At 50.2% G+C, this 20,771-nt stretch overlaps 1 protein-coding gene across 1 annotated transcript in view; it reads left to right on the top strand.

Moving 5' to 3' along the window:
• RNF165 (ring finger protein 165) overlaps positions 1-15,868 on the top strand; it is a 40,974-nt gene extending 25,106 nt beyond the window's left edge. The window contains exons 3-8 of the mRNA XM_032595325.1: positions 1,642-1,752; positions 6,907-7,036; positions 9,213-9,317; positions 9,651-9,746; positions 14,558-14,664; positions 15,153-15,868. Coding sequence (XP_032451216.1) covers positions 1,642-1,752; positions 6,907-7,036; positions 9,213-9,317; positions 9,651-9,746; positions 14,558-14,664; positions 15,153-15,270 — 667 coding nt within the window. The 3' untranslated portion in view covers positions 15,271-15,868. The remainder of the gene's footprint in view (positions 1-1,641; positions 1,753-6,906; positions 7,037-9,212; positions 9,318-9,650; positions 9,747-14,557; positions 14,665-15,152) is intronic.
• Positions 15,869-20,771: the final 4,903 nt, after the last annotated feature.

The following is a 20,771-nucleotide window of genomic DNA, read 5'->3' as shown; positions in this document are numbered from 1 at the left end:
CGGGTTCCCTCAATAGCTAGTGTGTGTCCTTGTCATACCACCCGGGTGCAGGGACGGGGACTGAGTGACTGGTGGTTTCTGCTCACAGTGGGGGAGATGGGGTCCCTTATGTCTCCTTGAGCTCCATGGTCACCTGATTCTAACACCTCGGTTCTCTAAGGGACACCAAAGGACGTGGCTGCTTCCGCCCCGGAGCCCGAGGTCTGGTTGAGATGACTAGCTCCGAAACAAATGGAGAGTAAAATTAGATAATACTAATCAGATAGGTCCGAAGGATTGTGGGACCCTGGGGAAGTCACTTCACCTCTGTCAAGAGAAAGAGATTACACTGGTGCTTCCCAAATATTTTTGCCTTAGGACCCTTTACACTATTAAAAAAAAAAAGAATGTTTATTTTTGAGAGAGACGGAGACAGAGACAGGGCATGAGCAGGGGAGGGTCAGAGAGAGAGGGAGACACAGAATCTGAAGCAGACTCCAGGCTCTGAGCTGTCAGCACAGAGCCGACGCTGGGCTCAAACTCATGAGCCGTGTGAAATCATGACCCGAGCCCAAGTTGGTCGCTTGACCCACTGAGCCATCCAGGGGTCCCAGGACCCTTCACACGCTTCAAAATTATTGAGGATTACACAAGCTTCTGTTTGTGTGGGTTATGACTATTAATACTTACCATGATGGAAGTTAAAACTAAGAAATTTTAAAAATATTTATTAATTCACTTCAAAATACAATAACAAACTCATGCTAACACTAATAGTATCTTTTTTGGGGAACGAGCTATATATAAATGTAGTGAGAAGAGGGGCTTTTTTTTTTTTTTTTTTACATATTTGCAAATCTCTTTAATGCCTGGCTTAATAGAAGACAGCTGTGTTCTCATGTCTGCTTCTGCATATTCAATCTGTTGCAGAATCACATTTAGTTTCTAGAAAACCTCACCATTCACTTACGAGAGAATGAGAGTAAAAAAGCAAATAACGTCCCAGTATTATTATGAAAATAGTTTTGACCTCACAAACCCCATGATGGAGCCTCAGGAATCCCCAGGGGGTGCTTGGAACACACTTTGAAGACTGCTGGACCTGATGGTCTCTAAGGCTCTGAGGGGAGTCTCATCCATGACTGTAGGGGTGCAGGTGCAGGGGCAGAGATGAATGTTGTAGCAGGTCGGAGGGACAAGAGGTCACCATGCTTGGAGTGTTCAGGGAGGCCTTCCTGCAGGCGGCAGCTTTGACCGGCACTACGAAAGCTGGGAAGAGTGTAGAGAAGGGTGGAGGAGAGGGGTGCACAGGTGTGCGGAAGCCTGCAGGAGGCGTATCTGTGTGTCTTGGGGACAGCCTACCAAATTCAGAAGGAAGAAGTAGGAGAAGGAGCAGAGGAGGCGAGAGAGTTTGGGTGGGACGGGTGGCCTGCTGCAGGCACACCCGGGGAGAGGCCTCAGAAAAGTGAACAGAGCCGGGGCAGCAGGAATGGTCAGGCTGCTGCCAAGCTGGGGAATGTCCTCGGAGTTTGGGAAGGGAGGCAGAGCCCACTGCTCTGTAGGCTGCAGGCTCAGGCAGACGACGGCTGCTCTGTGGTCCTGGGAGCTGGGCTGGCCGTGGGCAGCCGTGACACCGCGGGCCCTCCTTCCCTTCCTGTGCAGGCGGAGTCAGGAGCGTGTGTCTGTCCACCCCCACCGCCTCCACCCCAGCTTCGACTTCGGCCACCAACTCCAGACGCCTCAGCCCAGGTATTTGGCTGAGGGTACTGACTGGTGAGTCTTTGGGGCCCCTGAGCGAGGGAGGGAGGAGGGTCGGAGGAAGGTCTTGCTGGTCCGTGGAGACCCTGTCTCCTTCACTTTGAATGGGGCAGGAAGCCTAGTCCTCAAGCTCTTGCCTTTGCCTGTGCCCCCAGTCACCCTCAAGGCCAAATGGCCCCCAGTGGGCCTGGTTTCAGCAATTAGCTCATTATGTGGCTGGATATCATCATGCACCCGGCTTGGGGCTCTGTGCTCACGGTCCTGCAAGGGAGGAGGGGACAGAGTTACAAAACATTTCCCAAGGTCAGTGAGGGCTGGAAACCAGCGGTTTTGGGGAGGTGGGCAGAAAGGAGAGTCTCAAGAGCTAGCTAGTCAGGGAAGGCTTCCTGGAGGGGGTGGGCCTGGAGGGATCCACAGAGAAGAGCCAGGGCCAGTCAGCAAGACCAAACACAGGCTCGTAGAGGCAGAGCCAGCAGGGTTGGAGGTAAGGACTGGGGAGAGAAGCTGGGGAGAGAGATTAAGAGCTTTGCCTGATGCCTTTTAGGCACCAGGTCCCTACGAGGCCTTCCACTATCTCTTGCACTTGAGACAGATGTCTTTGCAGCATTGCTTGACTTTGGGTCCTCTGCCCTACCTGACTCTCTGGTTCTAGCTCAAAAGTTGGCTGACCTAATCTAGAGTCAGATCCAAACATCCAAACACACGAAAAAGACGTGTAGTTTACTGAAGCACTTAGGCTTAAAGGGCATCATGCTTGTAATTTATTTTTAAATAGTTCAGAAAAAAAAAACAAACCCTGGAGAAGTGTGTGTGTAGATGTGTATATGTATACATGGAGAGAGAGAGAGAGAGAGAAATAAGAATGCAGTAAACAGTAAAACATCAACACATGGGGAATCTGGGTGAAGGGTATCCAGGAATTCTTTGTGCTGGTTTTGCAACTTTGAGGTCAAAAATGTTTCTTGAAAGAATGCAAAAGCAAACAAGAAACTTCTATGGAAAGGGATGGACTATTTTTTTTAAATTTTTTTTTAAATGTTTATTTATTATTGAGAGACAGAGAAACAGAGCATGAGCAGGGGAGGGGCAGAGAGAGGAGGAGGCACAGAATCCGAAGCAGGCTCCAGGCTCCGAGCTGTCAGCACAGAGCCCGACACGGGGCTCGAATTCACAAACGGAGAGATCACGACCTGAGCCGGAGTTGGACGCTTAACCGACTGAGCCACCCGGGGGGCCCCAGGGATGGACTATTTAAAAAAAAAAAAAAAAGACATCCACTGTGTCATTCTTCAGTCATTGGGCGAACTGGACATCCAGGAATGAATGATGCAAAAACTGGAAAGTTCTGGTTGGTTACATGTGCAGGGCGCTTCCAGGGGCAGGAAATTGTTGTTCTGGCACATTCCGATGTCTCTCAGCCCTCTGCTGGTTCTTGGGGACACTGTTAAATTGAACACTTCCTTAAAAGACAGGCTGCATGGCGGCCAACTTCAGCCCAGGCTTTTTCTAATTAGCAGATTCAAATCAGGAAGATTTAATTGCAGTTTGGATTGAATTCTGTCCCTCGGCACTCAAGCCCATCCGATTGAATTCAATTCAGCACACACCGAGTGATTTGAACAAACATGTCGGGGCCAGTGCAGCAGGTTGGGACCGGGTAGGTGACACGGGTGAGTGGAGAGTGGTGGCCTGGAGAGGTGTCAGGTGCAGTGTGGGTGTGAGCCCTGCCAGGCTGCTTGCTGTAGCCAGACCTTCTGTCCTCCTGCAGCTCAATCACGCTGCCCTCCTGACCTCTGTCTGCCTAAGAAACATAAAGACTGAGGCCCTGAGAGGCCTTAGCGGGGGAAGAGGGGAGGCCCCTGCCCCGAGGCACACCTGGGTCCACCCCGGGCTTTCTCTGCCGGGCCTGTCACCCTTACTTTAGGATATATGAACCCTACCTAGGCAGCTTCTCTTAGCTGGGCACCTTGGCCCCAGAGTGCGTGGGAGCAGCAGGCCTTGGGGGATCAATCCCAAATATGCCCCCTTTTGGGTCCATGCCTGATAACGCGACCCTGAACTTGAGCTCCAATGTCTCTGTCCTCATGGTGCTCCTTCTCTGACTCAGTCCCGGTTTCAGAGTTCCAACTCTGATGCCCTGTTCTGACTACCTATCCCCGGCCCTAGCCCTGCCCAGGAGGAGCCCCCCAGGGGCACCTGGGGCCTGTGAGGCAGGGCAGCGAACAAGAGCCTCCTACTGTCCTTCCCCTGCAGGCAGCTGTGCCTCTGCCAAGCCTCCAGATTCCCCTGTGAGACGGTCCAGCACGGATGCTCCCCCAGGGAAGAACGTAAGGGTCTGTGTAGCAACCGGACCATGGCATGCTTCAAGGCCATTGATAGTGGAAAATAAAGTTTAGCTATATGTATATATTAGTTATATTAGTGATATATATATTAGTTATATTAGCTACATGTATATGTGTGTGTGTGTGTGTGTGTGTGTGTGTATATATGTATATATATATATATATATATATATAAATTTTTTTGCGAGACAGAGAGAGAGAACATGTGTGAGAAGGGGAGAAGGACAGAGGGAGAGCAAGAATCCCAAACAGGCTCCACGCCCAGTGAGCCCAACATGGGGCTCAGTCTCACGACCCTGGGATCATGACCTGAGCCAAAATCAAGAGTCGGATGCTCAACCAACTGAACCACCCAGGCACTCCAAGTTTAGCTTGATATTTAGACAGAGCTGACATAAACTGTGCATTGAGACAATGCCCACAGGAAATCTCCAGAACACCGTTCTGGGTTAACCCTGTGGCTCTAGGGCTGTAAGGTATTTCTGTGACCCTGTTCAACCCTCAGCTAGGTTCTCACAGTCTGGGGCAACAGCAGAAAGGTGGGAGACACTGCTTTTCGAGGGGCTGATGTGTCCTAGGGTAAGTCCCAATCCAGGCTTCTTTTGCACCCAATGAGTGTCCCCTTTTCAGGGATCATGGGTTTAGGAAGGAATTTTCTGGTGAGATGATAAGAGGGGTATCCCAGAGACCACCCAGGGCCAACCTGGGCAGGTTATCCCACTCATTGAGGGTCAAGGTGCCGTTGCTCCCCCAGTTAGCATTCTTGCAATTGGGTCGACTCTGTTCTAAGTTCCTTTGGACATTGCTCTTGGTAAAATTCCCTGAATATCTCTTTGCTGCTTTGAATTTGGTGCCCCCCCCCCACCCCACTCCCTGAGGCTGCTAAGTAAATACTGACAGCCAGAGCTTCGGCCACATGACGGTGCGCCATGGAACACCTTCCCCGAGGCAGGTCAATGGGATGGGCCCGGGCAAGGCTTAGAACCCAGGTGGCCCAAACTGCCTCGCCTAGGACCGTGGGTCAGGCACGGCCACTCTTCAGGCCTCAGAAGGACCTGGGGAGCCCGGGGGCTGGATTAGTGGGTTTCTAAGTTTGCTTCCAACTGGATCCAAGAATTTAGCTCATTTCCCAAATGATAGACTCATGAAAAGTTATCCCAGGGATTTGGGCTAATATATTCAGGAAATACAGCACTACATGTACGTCGTAATATATATGTATATCACGGCTAGAAGCAGAAATCCCTTTAATGCCAAATGCCCCTCATATTGGTTGTTTGTTTGCTTGTTTGTTTTTGTTTCTTTTGACATATTTGTTGAAGAATTTGGCTGCTTCTGTGGAGTTTCTCCTTTTCTGGATTCAGCTAGTTGCACTTGTACTCTGGTGTATCCCTTAAGACCTCCCTCGGTTTCTCTATGTTCCCTGTGCTCTGGTGCTTAGATCAAGGTTTGAGCAGATTCCGGTTCAGCTCTTACTATTTCTTGGCAAAAATCCTTCACAGGGGGTGTGTTCTTCCAGCAGAGAGCTGGTTGCCTTTCCTCCTGTGATGGTAACATCAAATGATCTTCGCCAGGAGCCTCTATTCCTTTAGGGGCTGCAAAAAGGTGACAATTCAATCCTTGCTTCCTCATTTATTACCTAGGAAGCTTTTATGACGAGAAATTTCCCTTCTTCAGCCATTTGGTTACCCTCAAGTACAGCTAATAGAGGAAAGGCAGGGTAAACGTTGTGTTCTTTCCCTTTCTTTACTAGTTTTCAAAATGAAGTCTGGGCTCCCTGACATGCTTCAAAGGGCCCTGTTTTCCTTAGCGTCACATAACCTATGCGATGGGTTTCCATCCATCGTAATTATGCTCACTGACTTGCCAGGTGTCCAGACTGGCCAGGGGGAACCTCTTCAGGATGGTTCCTGAATCCTTTTCACCTCTGACCTGGGGTAGCTTCCTTACTCGCGGTTATGACAAGACGTTTCAAAACATTTTGTGCGTTTTCTGCCCCAGACCTGAAATTAGCCATTTCCCAAGGACCTGGTTCCTTTTCAGTCACATTGACTGGTTAAAATTTTTTTTTAATTTTTTTTTAAAAAGTGTGTTCACTTATTACTTCTGAGAGAGAGAGAGAGAGAGAGAGAGAGAGAGAGAAAGAGCACAAGCTGGGAGGGTCAGAGAGAGAGAGGGAGACACAGAATCCCAAGCAGGCTCCAAGCTCTGAGTTGTCAGCACAGAGCCCGACGCGGGGCTTGAACTCACAAACTGTGAGATCATGACTTGAGCCGAAGTCAGACGCTTAACTGACTGAGCCACCCAGGCACCCCATTGACTGGTTAGTTTTTAAGGGGAATGAGTTTTCCTGTACTTGCAGGAGTGGGGGGCAGGGGTCCAGGATAGATTTTCCAACCTCACCGCTCTAGAGGTCCGTCCCTCTTCTGTGGTTTTCTCCAAACACGGCCTCTGCTCCCACCTCTGTCTCTGCCTCCCTTGTCTTCCCTTTGCTGCATATCCCTCCCTGAGCAGCTCTATTTGGATTCTTCTTTCAGCATTTCTGCCAGGGCCGGGCTTTATCTTGGGAGGGAGGCTTGGTGCACTAATTTGAAGAAGCTTTGTGAGGCATAGACCGTCCCGGCCCCTTCAGGCCTGGCAGACCCCTTGCCTCCTCTGAGTCTCCATTTTTAAAGAGAGGCGACGGGGCTGGTGATGCCAAGCCCCTTGCAGCCTTGGTGGTTTGTGACTCTGACTCTTGTCCCTGGGCTTGAGGTCTGAGGTCCGTCCTCCAGACCCCCTTCAGACGGCTGAGTCACACCGCCCTGTGGCCTCATCCCTGCAGGGATCTCAGCGTGGACGCCGGCTTGAGCCCTGCCCAGTTCCAGGTGCGGCCCATCCCTCAGCACTATCAGCATTACCTAGCGACTCCTCGAATGCACCACTTTCCCAGAAACTCCTCCTCCACGCAGATGGTGAGTGGAAGGGCCCTGCTGGGAACAGACCCCCCCCTTGCTGCCGGCGGGTGCTGACGGCTGGGTGCCGAGGGTGGGCCAAGGCCAGAGGCTCCCGTGGGTCCTGCTGTCACGCTGCCCTCCCCTCCCCACTCCTGTTCCCACCTGCCCGGCCAAAGTCGGTACTGCGGCAGGACTGAGTGGGGCGCTCGAGGAGCCAAGGGGGCGCGTGGCAGGCTGTGGTCTGTGGGGAAGAGGCCGAGGACAGAACAGTCCTGGCGGTCCCTGGCCTCACTTAATTAATTTCTTGGAGTCAGTGCCTCCCTGGGCTTTGATTTTGCTTGTCTGTGGGATGGGAGGAAGAAGCCTGCCTCGTCCTTCTCACAGGGCTGTTGTGAGGGACAGAGGAGACCCCACGGGTGGCCCTTGGGCCCTGCCTGCTGATCCAGTTCTGCTTTCTGCAGGGGGCTGGCCTTTGTCACCGCAGCCATCAGGGTGGCAGAAGGGGGCAGGTTGGGTTTGGAGGCCTTCTGGTCGGTCCCTGGCGTTGCGAGCTAAGCGGAGCGAAGTTGGATATTCCATCAAAGCGGCAAAAGACAGATGGCAAAATCTTATCTCCACACAGCTGCTTCACAGTCCCACCCTTCCAGCCCTTGCCTGTGTCCTTAGCCACTCAGTTCCTCAGTCTCCGTATTTGTCAAACGAGAGGCCTGGAGCCCTCGTCAGCTCTGAGGCGCGATGGTTCGTGTCATGAAGCACCATCTCCTGGGGAAAAAAGCTGACGTTTGTCGAGCACTTACTGCATGGCAGGCCCTGTTCTAAGCACTTTGCGTGAATTATCCACAACCTTACCCAAAAGGGCATTGTCCCTATTTCACAGATTGGCAAACTGAGGTATAGGGGGGTTAGCTAACAGGGTTCATGCAGCGAGGAGCTGTGATGGAGACCTGGCCCCTCTGACACAAAGCTGATGCCAGAGCGAGGTGAGGGAGGCAGAGCCCTGCCAGCACAGGGTCAGATTCTGTCTTTATGTAAGCTTTTGATATTTTGTTCACTGTGGACTTCCGCATTGATTTCCATTTAAAAGATACTGCGTGAAGATATTATTTACCTTGATTACCAAGTCTTTTGTGTTTAAATTTTGTGCTCTCACCTGCATTTCCCAGTAAGGACCCTGGCCCCAGCTCTTCCCCGTCTAAGGCAGTGCAGAGTGGAGAGGAAGGAAGTGGCCCATGGCCACCCAACTGCCTGGGTTTGAAATTGTGGTTCTGCCACTTGGTTGCATAACTTGGGCACCTCCTTTATCTATTTGTGTCTCATTTGCACCATCAGGAAAATGGGGATTTTCCTATTTGTCCTATCAGGAAAATGTGTAATTGCACCCACATTCTAGAGCAGATGAGATCATTAACTTAATCATGCGAAGTGCTTAGATAGTGCCTGCCACGAAATAAATGCCCAATCAGCTCGGTTATTTTTCTAATTATATTAGTATATGGTATATATATTTACTAATTTATATATATTTTTAGATGTTTATCCATCTATTTTTGAGAGAGAGAACATGCGTGTGTGTGAGCAGGGGAGAGGCAGGGAGAGAGGGATAGAGAGAATCCCAAGCAGGCTCCTTGCTGTCGGTGCAGAGCCTGATGCACGGCTCGAACCCACAAACTGCAAGATTATGACCTGAGCCAAAATCAGGAATCAGATGCTTAACCAACTGAGCTACCCAGGTGCCCCTAGTTTAAATTTTTGTAATGTTTATTTATTTCTTGAGAGAGAGAGAAAGAGAGAGACAGAGTGTGAGCAGGGGAGGGGCAGAGAGAGGGAGACACAGAATCCGAAGCAGGCTCCAACCTCTGAGCTGCCAGCACAGAACCCGACACGGGGGTCAAACTCACACGCTGCGACATTATGACCTGAGCTGAAGCCAGACGCTTAGCCGACTGAGCCACCCAGGCGCCCCCAGGTGCCCCTAATTTATATTTACTTCATTGATTTTGTTATTTTTTTTCTGAGGCTGGTCTAGTACAGGCTTTGTTCTTGATGAGGAGAGGAGGACAGAGGAGCAGGAAAGATAGAACTTCTGCCTGAAGAATCTTGAGGGTGTGCAGATTGGTGGTTATGAGGGTGGTGAGGAGTTGGATGCCGGGCTCATGCAGCCGGGAATCCCATCTGACCGTTTCCTCCCCAACAGGTGGTCCATGAAATCCGAAACTACCCTTACCCTCAGCTTCACTTCCTTGCTCTCCAGGGACTGAACCCCAGCAGACACACCTCTGCAGTGCGGGAGAGCTACGAGGTATGCCTGCCCCTCTGTCTGGCTCCAGCTGGGTTGGTGGAGACACCATTATTGTTCATTGTCCCCTCCCTCTTTCCCCTGCTGGTGGGTAGGGCATGGGAGGTTGCAGGGAGCTTCAAGGTTGAGAGTAAGAGAGAGAAAAAGAGAGAGTGAGTAGAGATGTGGGGTCTTTCAGTACCAGGCAAGTTCTTCCTGATGGCTATGTGAATGGTTCCTGTTAACATCTTTCAGTGCCCTTCCTCCTTATCCTGTGTGTGTGTGTGTGTGTGTGTGTGTGTGTGTGTGTAAGCTTGTACATGCAGAGTGCACATATCCACATTTTTCTCTTTGCAGGAGCTGCTGCAGCTTGAGGACAGGTTGGGAAATGTGACTCGAGGAGCCGTACAGAACACCATCGAGAGGTTCACCTTCCCCCACAAATACAAGAAGGTGCGTCTGCAAGCAGGTCAGCCTGCATAGTTGAGGTGCTGTGGTTAGATGCTCTGAAGCTGTGATACTTTCCCAGGGTCTTCTCCCTTGTCTCTGTCAGGTGTGACCAGGAGAGGAGATGGGGGTGCCTCTCATCATAAAAGAGGAGGGCTGGGTGTGTGGTACACATGGACTTGTGAGTGGGTGTATTAGGTAGGGGTACAGGTATGTGAATGTTTGTATCTGAATGAGGTGAGCCAAGGGAGCACCTGCAGTGAAGGCTGAGATTTGCCTTAGAAGAGAATTCCAAGTCCAATCCCTTGTGTGGACAAATAGGCAAGTAAGCCTTCAGAGCAGGGGTTTCCAATCCTCACTGACCAGCAGGATCAGTTGGGGAGCTTTTAAAGCCACACGTTTACAGGCTCTACCCTAAGCCTGTAGAGGTAGATTCTCCAGGGTTATTGCTCAGGAATGTGGAGTAGGATTAGAACCCAGGGATTTGGTTTTTAAAACATTTTAACATTCAAATAAATAAAAAAGTTTTGGAAGCAACCAAGATGTCCTTCAATAAGTGAATGAATAAACAAACAAACTGTGGTACATCCATACAATGGAATATTATTCCATGATTTTTAAAAATGAGCTATTAAGCCATGGAAAGACATGTGGGCACCTTAAATGCGCATTACTAAGTGAAAGAAGCCAGCCCGAAAAGGTGGCATACTATATGATTCCAACTATATAGCATTCTGGAAAAGGTGAAACTAAACAGTTAAAAGATCCCTGTTGCCAACGGCTTTGGGGAGGGAAAATAAATGAGCACGTGGGTGACTGGGTATTTTTAGTGAAACTATCGTACGTACTGTAATGGTGGACACATGACATTGTGCATTTGTCAAAACCCATAGAATTCTACAACACAAAGAATGAACCCTAACGTAAACGAATGTTCTTCAGTTAATAACTGTGTATCACTATTGGTCCTTCAGTTGTAACAGAGATACCACATTAATGCAAAATGTTAATAATAGGGAAAATGTGTGTGTGTGTGTGCATGTGTGTGTGTGTGTGTGTGTGTGTGGTGTTGAGAGGGGGAGGGATTTGGGAATGCACTGTGTTTTCTGCTCAGTTTTAATGTAAACTAAAACCGCCCTACAAAATAAATTCTATGGAAACAAGTATTAAATAGTTTTAAAATTTAAGAATTAAAAGCTTGGCAAGTGCTGAGAAACTTGGAGTGGGAAAATGCTCATGGTGGTCAGGCCAGAGCCCATCCTCACTTCCTCATGAGGTGCTAGGGTGCAGTCGTTGTGATCACCCGGCGTTGAAGTCGGACAGGGCCAGCTTTTAATTTCAGTGTTACCACTGTCTTTGGGCTGTTATAACAAAATACTACCAGCTGGAGGGCTTAAACGGCAGCCATTTATTTCTCGCAGTTCTGGAGGCTGGGAAGTCCAAGATCAAGGTGCTGGCGGATTTAGTTCTTGGTGATGGCTCTCTTCCTGCCTTGCAGATGGCTGCCTTCTGCTGTAACCTTACATGGCAGAGAGAGGAAGCTCTGGTGTCTTTTCCTCTTTTTATAGGGGCACTAATACCATCCCAGGGGCTCTGTCTTCATGGCCTCATCTAAACCTAATTAGTTCCCAGAGGCCCCATCTCCTGGTACCATCACATTGGAGCGTAGGGCGTCAATATGTGAATTTGGGGATGGGAGGCACAGACATTCAGTTCATAACCACTGCTGATAGCTAGGTACTCTGGATAACTTACTTGGCTTTTCTGGCCCCTTCTCTGACCTTTATAATGTAAAACGGGAATGATGTGTTAGTAGCAACCATAAGGGGTGCTCCAGGGATTCAATGGGACAATGCATAGAATAGCTTAGTACAGTGCCTGGTATCTGGTGAGTGACCGGGAATGGTGAACCACTCGCACCTTGATACAAGGCTCACTTGTTCTAGGCTTGCCCAGGTGTCCATGCAGTCAGTGTCAAAGACTATGAATCTTGGTCTCTGCAGACCGAGATAGAGGCATTGGATTCACCCGTAAGTGATTTCAATCAACATTTATTAACCTCGATGTGTCCTGTATGGGTAGTGTGTTCGTAGAGGAAATGACAGTGTTTCAGTAACTAAAGGTGTCATCTCCAAGTGGAAAACGATCATTCTCTGCAGGGAGAGCTTTAGGCTACTGGGGGAGAACATGGAAGGAATGAGTGATGTGTTCAGGAGCCCGGAGCAGCTTCCGCATCACCGATTAGGGTGTCCTCACTCCTGCCAGGGCCACACCCTCACCTGCCCTCCTGGCAACAGGCCGTGAGGAGACAGGAACAGAACACACACTGAGAATGAGAAGGGAATGTGGACCAAGCCAATGATATAAAGAATTGAGGTAAAAATGATGAGACTAAAGGGACAATTAGGGGAATAGAATATTATAAAAAAGAAACCAGAAGAATTAAAAATATGAAATGATAAACTTTAGGACCCACCCAAATAAATTGTGAAAAAAACTTTGAAAATGTGAACTGAGAGGGGTGCCTGGGTGGCTCAGTCGGTTAAGCATCCAACTCTATCTTGGCTCAGGTCACGATCTCATGGTTCATGGGTTCGAGCCCCACATCAGGCTCTGCGCTGATGGCTGTCTCTCTCAAAAGAAATCAATAAATACATTTAAAAAAATTTTAACTGAGAGCCAAGTAATACAAAACAAAATGAAAAATATTTTACAATGGTGATATAAGAATAGAATATATAAAATAAATCTATTCATGTAGAAAAATGTAAAAAATAAGAATTAGGCAAAGATATGAAAGCAATAGGGGGGTGCCTGGGTGGCTCATTGTTTAAGGGTCTGACTCCTGATTTAGGCTCAGGTCATGATCTCATGGTTGCTGAGTTTGAGCCCTGCTCAGGCTGTCCACTGACAGTGCAGAGCCTGCTTGAGATTCTCTCTCTCTCTCTCTCTCTCTCTCTGCCCCCCCCACTTGCACACTCACTCTCAAAAATAAAATAAACACTTTTTAAAAAAGATATGGAAGCAATATACAGAATTAAAACCAATAACACTGACGTGAAAAGGTATTGTGCATGAGGACAAAGAGGGACAGACAGAAGGAGTAAAATAAATATGAAATAAATAAATACTGAGAAAAGTTACTGTTAAAATAAAAGTTACATGGATGAGAAGAGAAGAAACAACCCAGAAGACCTAAAAGATTACAAACACAAAAGAGAAAATAGGAAAAGATTCGAAAAGAGACAGTCATTAAATATAGATTAGACATGGTAAAACAAGGTAAGACAATTAGGTTTAAATCATTAGCTATAAAAAGGAAATCATGAATAATGGTCGGGAGAAAAAATAGAAAATAGGCAAATAGTGACTCTTATTAGTGTCATTTATGGAATATCCCTTTTCTCAAAGGACCAGCTAAAAGAAGGCCACTCCCCACCAGAAACACAGCTGGGCTGTTAGGCAGGCCGACTGTCATGACTCCGTTCAGACTCAAAAGCCATGGTGGTTATATGTGACTAAGGGCATAATTTTGATTTTCTGGATTCTAGATAAGGGCACACTTATGCAGTGGCCATCGCATGGTTTGCAGTTAGCGTGTGCAGGGCACGGGGAGGCTGAGAGCAGAAGCTTAGAGTTTCTTCAGTGTTCCAGGGAGGCTACGGTACTCTGGACGCCATATCACACTAGGGATCTCCAGGGCTTTGGACCAGGGACCAGAGTGGGGAAACTTGGCCCCCAAGCCTGGCATGAAGCTTACAGTCATTCTGTGCATGTTTCTTATCTTGTGACTCTTCAGATTTTTCTCTTCGCAAGAATGGCCTTTACCCCTGCTTCTCTTTGGAAAGGGGCCAGAAGGGCTAGTTTTCTTCCCATGGATATTATCAGACTGTTTCACTGCACAGCATGGAGATGAGGACAAGAAACATGGCTGGTTTTTCACTGATTAGATTCCTTGCTCTCCAGAATATGTTTTTAAGCACCAGTGATGTGCCTTCTACTTGGCCAAGTGTGGAACAGTACCTAAAGAAGGGTGGACCATGGTCCACAGCATCTAAGAGCTTGGAACTTCCTATAAACTAGTTAACTATTTTCAAGTAATTAGCATAGAATTTAAAACAGGACAACTAAAGTCAGTAAGTATAAACAGAATGATGTCCAGACTTGTGTTTGGAGCTGTTGCCTGTGCTAAAGGAACTTTCTGGATAGGAAGAGATCCAACAATATAAAATTATAGGAGTTAATGCCAGGTTGAGGAGTTTTGCCTTCATCTAGTAATAGATGAATAAATGAGTAGACGTTAGTTGAGTGGAAGAGAGGAAGGAAGGGAGGGAGGGAGGAAGGAAGGAAGGGAGGGAAACAGGATGGATGGATCGATGGGTGGATAGATGGATGGATGGAGGTTTAAATGGGTGGATGGATGGGTGGAGCTTGCTGGACCTGAATGTGAGGGAAAAGCCTGGAGGCAGGGATCTATGTTGGAAAGGATGTAAGGAGGATGGAGAGTATGAGGGGAATAGAGCAAACCGTTCATGCACAAACCATTGTTTTGCGAAGGATCGATTCATTAGGCACCCGCTTCCTGTCCAAACCCTATGTGCCCTCGGCCAGCATACCACCCCTGTATCCTGAGGCAAGGAGGAAGAGTTGGAGAGGAGGCCAGGAGAAGGGTCTAGCGACAGCACACCAGCCTGGGGTTTCCTTAAGAACTTAGAGAGACACTGACTTACATGTAAAGGAGGGGAGGCTGTGGATGAAAGACAGTAGGCACCAGGTGCGTCTGCTCCAGGTAACTAATGCCCCTCCTCTTCTCACAGCGAAGACCCCAGGATGGCAAGGGCAAGAAGGAAGAGGGGGAGGAGTCAGACACAGATGAGAAATGCACAATTTGCCTGTCTATGCTGGAAGATGGAGAAGATGTGAGGTAGGAGGCCAGACTCTTCTGTTCCCCCTCCCTTCCCGCACAGGCATTTGCGATCAGTCATCTGCTGTATGTCAGGGGCGTGGTGCTTGCTCACTTGTGCATGTGTGTGCTGGGCGTGCCACAGTGTGCCGCGTGGTTGCTCCCGGCAGGTGGGTGTGGAACACCGGAGATGTGCGATGTCTATGGTGTGGACTGGTGGACACAGAGTGTGAGAGAGCAGGGTGATATTTGGCCTGGATGGGTCTAAGACAAAGTCATGGCTTTGTTTTTGGCTGGTCTGAAAGGGCTTCGTGGAGGAGGGCCTTGTCATGACTTCCCATCCCAGCCGCAGCCTCGCTCTGGAACAGGGCTACCCACACCCTCTTTGGCCCATCCCCCGTGGTGTTGGTGTGGTCCCCAGTCCAGTGAGAGCCGGTGTTGCTCCACCTCTGGCCCCGCCCCGGGCCCCTCTCTTTCCACCAGTCCTCTGACCCTCCCTTCTCTTCCAGGCGCCTCCCCTGTATGCACCTCTTCCACCAACTGTGTGTGGACCAGTGGCTCGCCATGAGCAAGAAATGTCCCATCTGCCGAGTGGACATTGAGACACAACTGGGAGCCGACAGCTGAGGGAGGAATTAGCCAGTGGACACCCCATTTTCCTTCACCAGGTCCCCCCCACGGCCATAGCCCTTGCAGCCAAACTTTGCCTTCTGAGCCATTTGATGTAGAGGAAAAGCCTGCAAGCACATTTTGTGGAAAGAGGAGTTGGCGGTATCAGTGTCTGAGGGAAAGGAGGGGTGGGGGGCGACCCCCCCATCCAGAGCGGTGACTGCCCCCATCCACCTCGCTGCGCGGGAGGGAGCTGGCCGTGCCCGGAGCAGGGGTGGGAAGGGGGGGCCCACGCTGCTGAGAATCTGGATGCGAACTGGAAGGTCCTAGCTGATAGACAGGCCCCTCAATCCTGTCCTTTGAAGGATTGTGTATATACCTCTCGACCACGTAGAAACCATGTAGGGGTCTCTAGCTATTTCTGTGGATGGCAGCCGGAGCATGTTAGCTTAAGAAAAATGTTGTGTGTGGTGCTCTAGTCATCTTGTGGTGGACATGTCGCTATTACGAATTCGCACCAAATATTTCTCATTGAGTTCCTTGTTTTGGTGCCTGACTGAACCAACCAACGACAGCCCAAATCTTCCCGTCTTTATGAGAAAAAAGGAAAAAGGAATCAAAGGTGAAAAAAAAAAAAAAAGCCAAATCCTGTTTCTGGTGAAAAAGGATGATTTTTTTTTTTTTTTTCACCCGGGTTGGGAGGCGGGAGGGGGGTGGTTCTTGTTTTGTTTTTGGTTTTGTTTTTTCCTTTGCTTTTGTTTTTCTCATGTTTACAGTGCACGGAGTGTGGAAGGGGAGCGTCTGGGGAAGGGGAGGGCAGGAAAAGGGGGAGACGGCGGCTTCGCTGGGCACCCGAGGGGCTCAGCCAGGGCGAGGAAGGCAGAGTTTGGGTCAGTGAAAGGGGAAATTCTGTCTTGAAGGAGGGCTCCCCAGTTCCAGGACACATGCACTTAGTTCCAGCCATGTCCCGGGTCCCACGGTCCCCTGTGGAACTAGGGCGGAGCTAGCTTTCTGCTCGAGTTGCCCCCGTGTTCCTCAGAGCCAGGATGTCCCTGTGTATGCCACCTTCTTCCTTTTGGCTGTGTGTATGCCCTGTCACAAAGAGGCGATTTGGCCACGGCCTCCCTATGCAAAAAATTCACTGGATGATGAAGATATGATAGTACAGCTGGTGGTGGACCCTTGGCCTTGGCCAAAGTGCTCTGGCTGGCACTCAGGGGCTGGGGTCAAACACCCTGGACCTGGGGGAGGACTTCTGCTTCCTATGGGATGTCTCAAATCCCAGTGGAGTCCCTCAGAGATGGCCCTGGCCCCGAGACGGTGTCGGCTGGGCTTGGGAGGCCCTGTGTCCCTAGTCTCTGGCTCTTTCTGTCTTTGATGACCTTGGGCAAGTCCCTCTATTTCTCTGTGCCTCATTTGCCTTCTCCTGAAAGGGGGAGAAATGACAGTCCTCCCTATCTCCACTTCTTCGCCCTCACCTACATGTTGTGAGGACTGATAACCATCCACTCAACGCATTTGTGCTGTGTCCTGGGACCCTCCTGGGGGTTTAGGGATGGGAGTGGTGAGAGACAGAGATCCGGAAGTTCCAAGCGACACCACCCAATGTGTCTTTCTGCACCACCCCGCGACTTTTCTGAACCTCAAAGGGAGCAGGGAGATGGGAGGACAGAAGAATGGAGATGGGAAAATCCACCAAATCCCAACCCCAACCCCAACCCAGCTTTCTTTATCCATGTGCAGAACACCCCAGCCTAGCTGAAATTCTGCTCTCTTCCTTTACCCCTCCCCCTCCCTTATTTGCACTGCCCTCGAAGCCTCCCCCTCTCCTCGCCCCTTCCCCAATCTCAATGCCCTCATATCAGTAAGAGAAGACTAAGCAGGACAGGATACTTATCCCCTATATGAAGAAATTCTGTAAGGTTAAGGGTACGACCAGTACCAATGGGTTAAAAATGACTGAGAGGCAGATTTTGGCTTGAGGTAGAACCTTCTAGCACAACCAGAGCTGTCGGGCAGAGGCATGGCTGTTCTGGACACCTGCAGGCACAGAATGGGGATGTGGCTTCCGGTGGAAGGGTTACTCAAGGATCTTACTCAGACTGAAGCCTCTTCCAGCACCAATACTCTCGTGTTCTATAAAATCTTTCCTGAGTGCCTGCTCAGTGCTGGGAGAGAGGACAGTGTCCCTGCCTTGAGGAGCTTACAGTTTAGCCAAGGAGGCAAGACACATACAATAGCACAAAAGTGGTGAGTCACTGACACAGGGTTAACAGCAGCGAGCATTACGTCGTCCAGTTCCATAGTTCAGTGCATGAACTCTCTCCAGGGCTGAAGCCTGGAGAACCCGCCAGTGCAGAAAGTGCTTCCCAATCAGGATTTGGGGGGGAAAGCTCATCACTAGTAGCCACAGGAAGCTGGGACTTCTCCCCAGCCTGCTTTGGACCGGGAGGCAGCCAGGGTGGTCTAGGGAAGGTCACTCCCCTCTTAGTCTGGGACTCTTGTTCTCTCTGAGGCTGGTTCAGAAGGCTAGCAAGTAGAGGGAGTCAGTGCGGAGCCAGATGGCACGAGGGCTGGTGTCCGCGGGTTCTCGTCTTGGCTCTTCAGTGACCAAGCGCGTAATGCTGGAAACCTCCTTCTTTCTGGGCCTCAGTTTCCTCAGCTGCGACGCAAGGAGTCTGGATTGGATGCTTGCTAAATTTCCTTCCGACACTCACATTCTCTGATCCTCCCTGACATCAACACATCCTTCAAGTGGTAGGGCCACGTGCCCACCGAGCTGTTGAAAACAACTTCCTGTGGGCACCAACATCTGTCTCAGGGGCTGAGAGTGGGAGTACGGTCCCCTCCTCCGCCCTGTTCTGGGCACGCTCTGAGTGCCCCAGGCCAACACTAGGCACTAACTGGGGTGGGGATCACCCAGTGGGGAGAGGTCAGCCGCTGACTATGGGGGTGGATCCTGAAGCCCTCCTCCCCTCCCCATCTCTCTGGGGCCCTCGCACCTTGCAGGGGGGGGTACAGGAGGGGACGTGGACTCAGGCTCCTGCCAGCTCCAGGCTCCTTAGCCGGGCAGCTCTCTGGGTGAGAAGACAGGAGAGGGGTCTGTGCTTCTGCTCCCTGGAAGCCCCCTCTCCCTCGCCCAGGAGCCCGGGAAGATGGAGAAGAGGCAGGCTCGGGCCTCAGCATCTTGTACCCACCACCTCCGGGAAGGGAGACCCCCGGTAGTCCTCCTACTGCTCAACTCAAGGGACTCAGACCCTTTCTTGACTGAGACGCATGAGTGCCTTCTGGGGCGAGAGCCACCCCAGGATTCAAGTTGGGCCTCCCAGCCGCAGTGTAGCCCTGGCCGCAGCGGGTTGCAGAGGACGCCAATCAACGAAACCAACGCCACAGCCACAGCCACAGCCAGCGCCGGCTGGCGCCAGCAGGGGGGCGGGCCAGGGCGCGGGGCTCCTCTACTGGCCCGGACACCTGGCCCCCGTGGCCCTGGCCCAGCAGTCGTGACAGGACTCAAGCTACTCTTCTGCAAATGTCCCAGCCTCCCTGCAAGTATTCTCAACTCTTTACGCCTAATGAACAAGCACAGTTTTTTCAATGGTGAAGAAAAAGCACCAGATCTTTTTTTCTTTCTTTTTTTTTTTTTTCCTGAAGAAATCCCCCAAGCCCCCCGCCCGCCGGCGGGACAAACACTCCCCGCGTGGGGCTGTAGCAACGTCTGTCAGGTCCCCTGTCGTGTTTCATCTCCTGCGCGTAGAGCAAATGCTAGAGCGATTTCAGCTGATAGAAAAACAAAAATGAAAAAAAAAAACACAAAAAACAAAAAACATGGCACGTTGCTAGTTTACAGGGTTTTGTGAGTTTAAATGCCTTATATTTAACAATCATAATTTATGACTAACTTGTAGATATCGTGGGTTCTTATTTAATTATTTTTATAGTTGTTTTGCATTTTTAATTATAATTTATTTATTTAGAAAGGATACTAATTTTTTTTATTACTCCTATTACCTCATTTTGGCGTTGTTTCTGGGAGTGGAATGCTTTGCATGCATTGGTACGATGACAAACAACTATGAATACGAAAAAAAAATTTAAATAAAATTCCGCGAACTTTATTTCGTCCAAACTATCAGGGTGTGTGATTGCAAGCTGTCCTACTGTGGTGCTGGCCTCTTTGGATACATTCCATACGAAATGCAAACCTTTGATTCTGTATGCTGTGACCTAGTGAAAAACTCCAATATAGTGACTGTATTTAGCACATATATAAATATAATTTGCACTCGTCAGCAGACTGGGGTAATCCTTTCACTTGCTACCCCTGCCCCCTCCGCAGCCCCCTCCCCATTAACCTATTTTTCTTTCTTCCCTAACCCTTCCCACGACCTCAGCTGACCCTGCCTCCGAGGAAGGTCAGGGGCCCCTAGGGGTCACTCTCTCCACCTGGGCTCTGTATCTCTCTGGTTCCAGAACTGGGCCCTTCAGACATTACCAGCTGGGGCATCTGAAAGCCAAAATCTGAAAGCCTGATTTATTAGAAAGAGCCCTGGACTGGGGGGTCAGGAGGCTCAGGTTCTCAGACCAGTTTTTTTGCAAACTTGCCTGTGACCTTGAGCAAGTCGCTTGGCCTCCTTGAGTCTCAGGGTTCTGGGCAGAGGTGAGGGAGGCAAAAGGGAGGGTGTCTAGGGTCCCTCAGACCCAGATAGACTAGGATACAGACCCAGTGGGGACCCCTCGCTGGGCTTTCTCAACCTCTCAGGAGAGAAGGAAGGGGAAGAGAAAGGATGGAGGGGTGGAGAGAAGGAGATGAAAGAAAAAAGGGGAGAAAGAGAGCGTCCTGAGAATTTATTCAGTGGATTTGCTCACGGTAGACACCGGGAAAGGGTTTTGTCCTTTTATACGCAGCATCCCGCGGGAGTCAGGGAGGCGGGATAGGTGGACACATCCCCAGACGCAGGACGTGTGCTTTCACGGGGTTCCGTGGTCATTTGCAGAGCGAGCTGAAGTCCACATCTCATTAGATGTGGGGAGCGCATAGGCAGGACAGCAGCCCCGAAGTGTGGTTTTTGGGATTGGCACCCGTCCTGTCCTCTCTTGGAGCCTCTGTTGTTGAGCAGTACCCTGGACAACAGATTGGGACAAGGATTTCAGACCCATGATCTCTCCTCCCAGCGTCGTCTCCACCTCTGCCCCTGTTCCACGGCTGTGGGGAGGGGAGGGGCTGCTGTGAAGGACTGGAGGGCCTTCCGGTCTCACTACTGAGGACCACGAATGCTACGGGAGGGTTTGGGGGAAGCGGTCACCTCCAAGGCTGGTAATGCTGTGAGCCCAGATGCCTCTGAGCCAAAAAGAGAGAGAGGAGGTCCATGCCCCCCGGGGGTCCTCTGAGCCGGGGCTGTGTCCCTGGCCGGGAGAAGGAGGACCCCTCCTGTCCTCCTTCCCTTCTTTTCCTTCTCATCCTTCCCTCTTGCCTCTTGACATCACTGCCTTTGCCTGGTGGAGAAGTCCATCCTCCACAT

The sequence above is a fragment of the Lynx canadensis genome, chromosome D3 (assembly GCF_007474595.2).
Source record: "Lynx canadensis isolate LIC74 chromosome D3, mLynCan4.pri.v2, whole genome shotgun sequence".
NCBI lineage: Eukaryota > Metazoa > Chordata > Mammalia > Carnivora > Felidae > Lynx > Lynx canadensis.
Note: the sequence above shows the minus strand (reverse complement) of the source record. Positions and strands in the feature narration are given on the sequence as shown.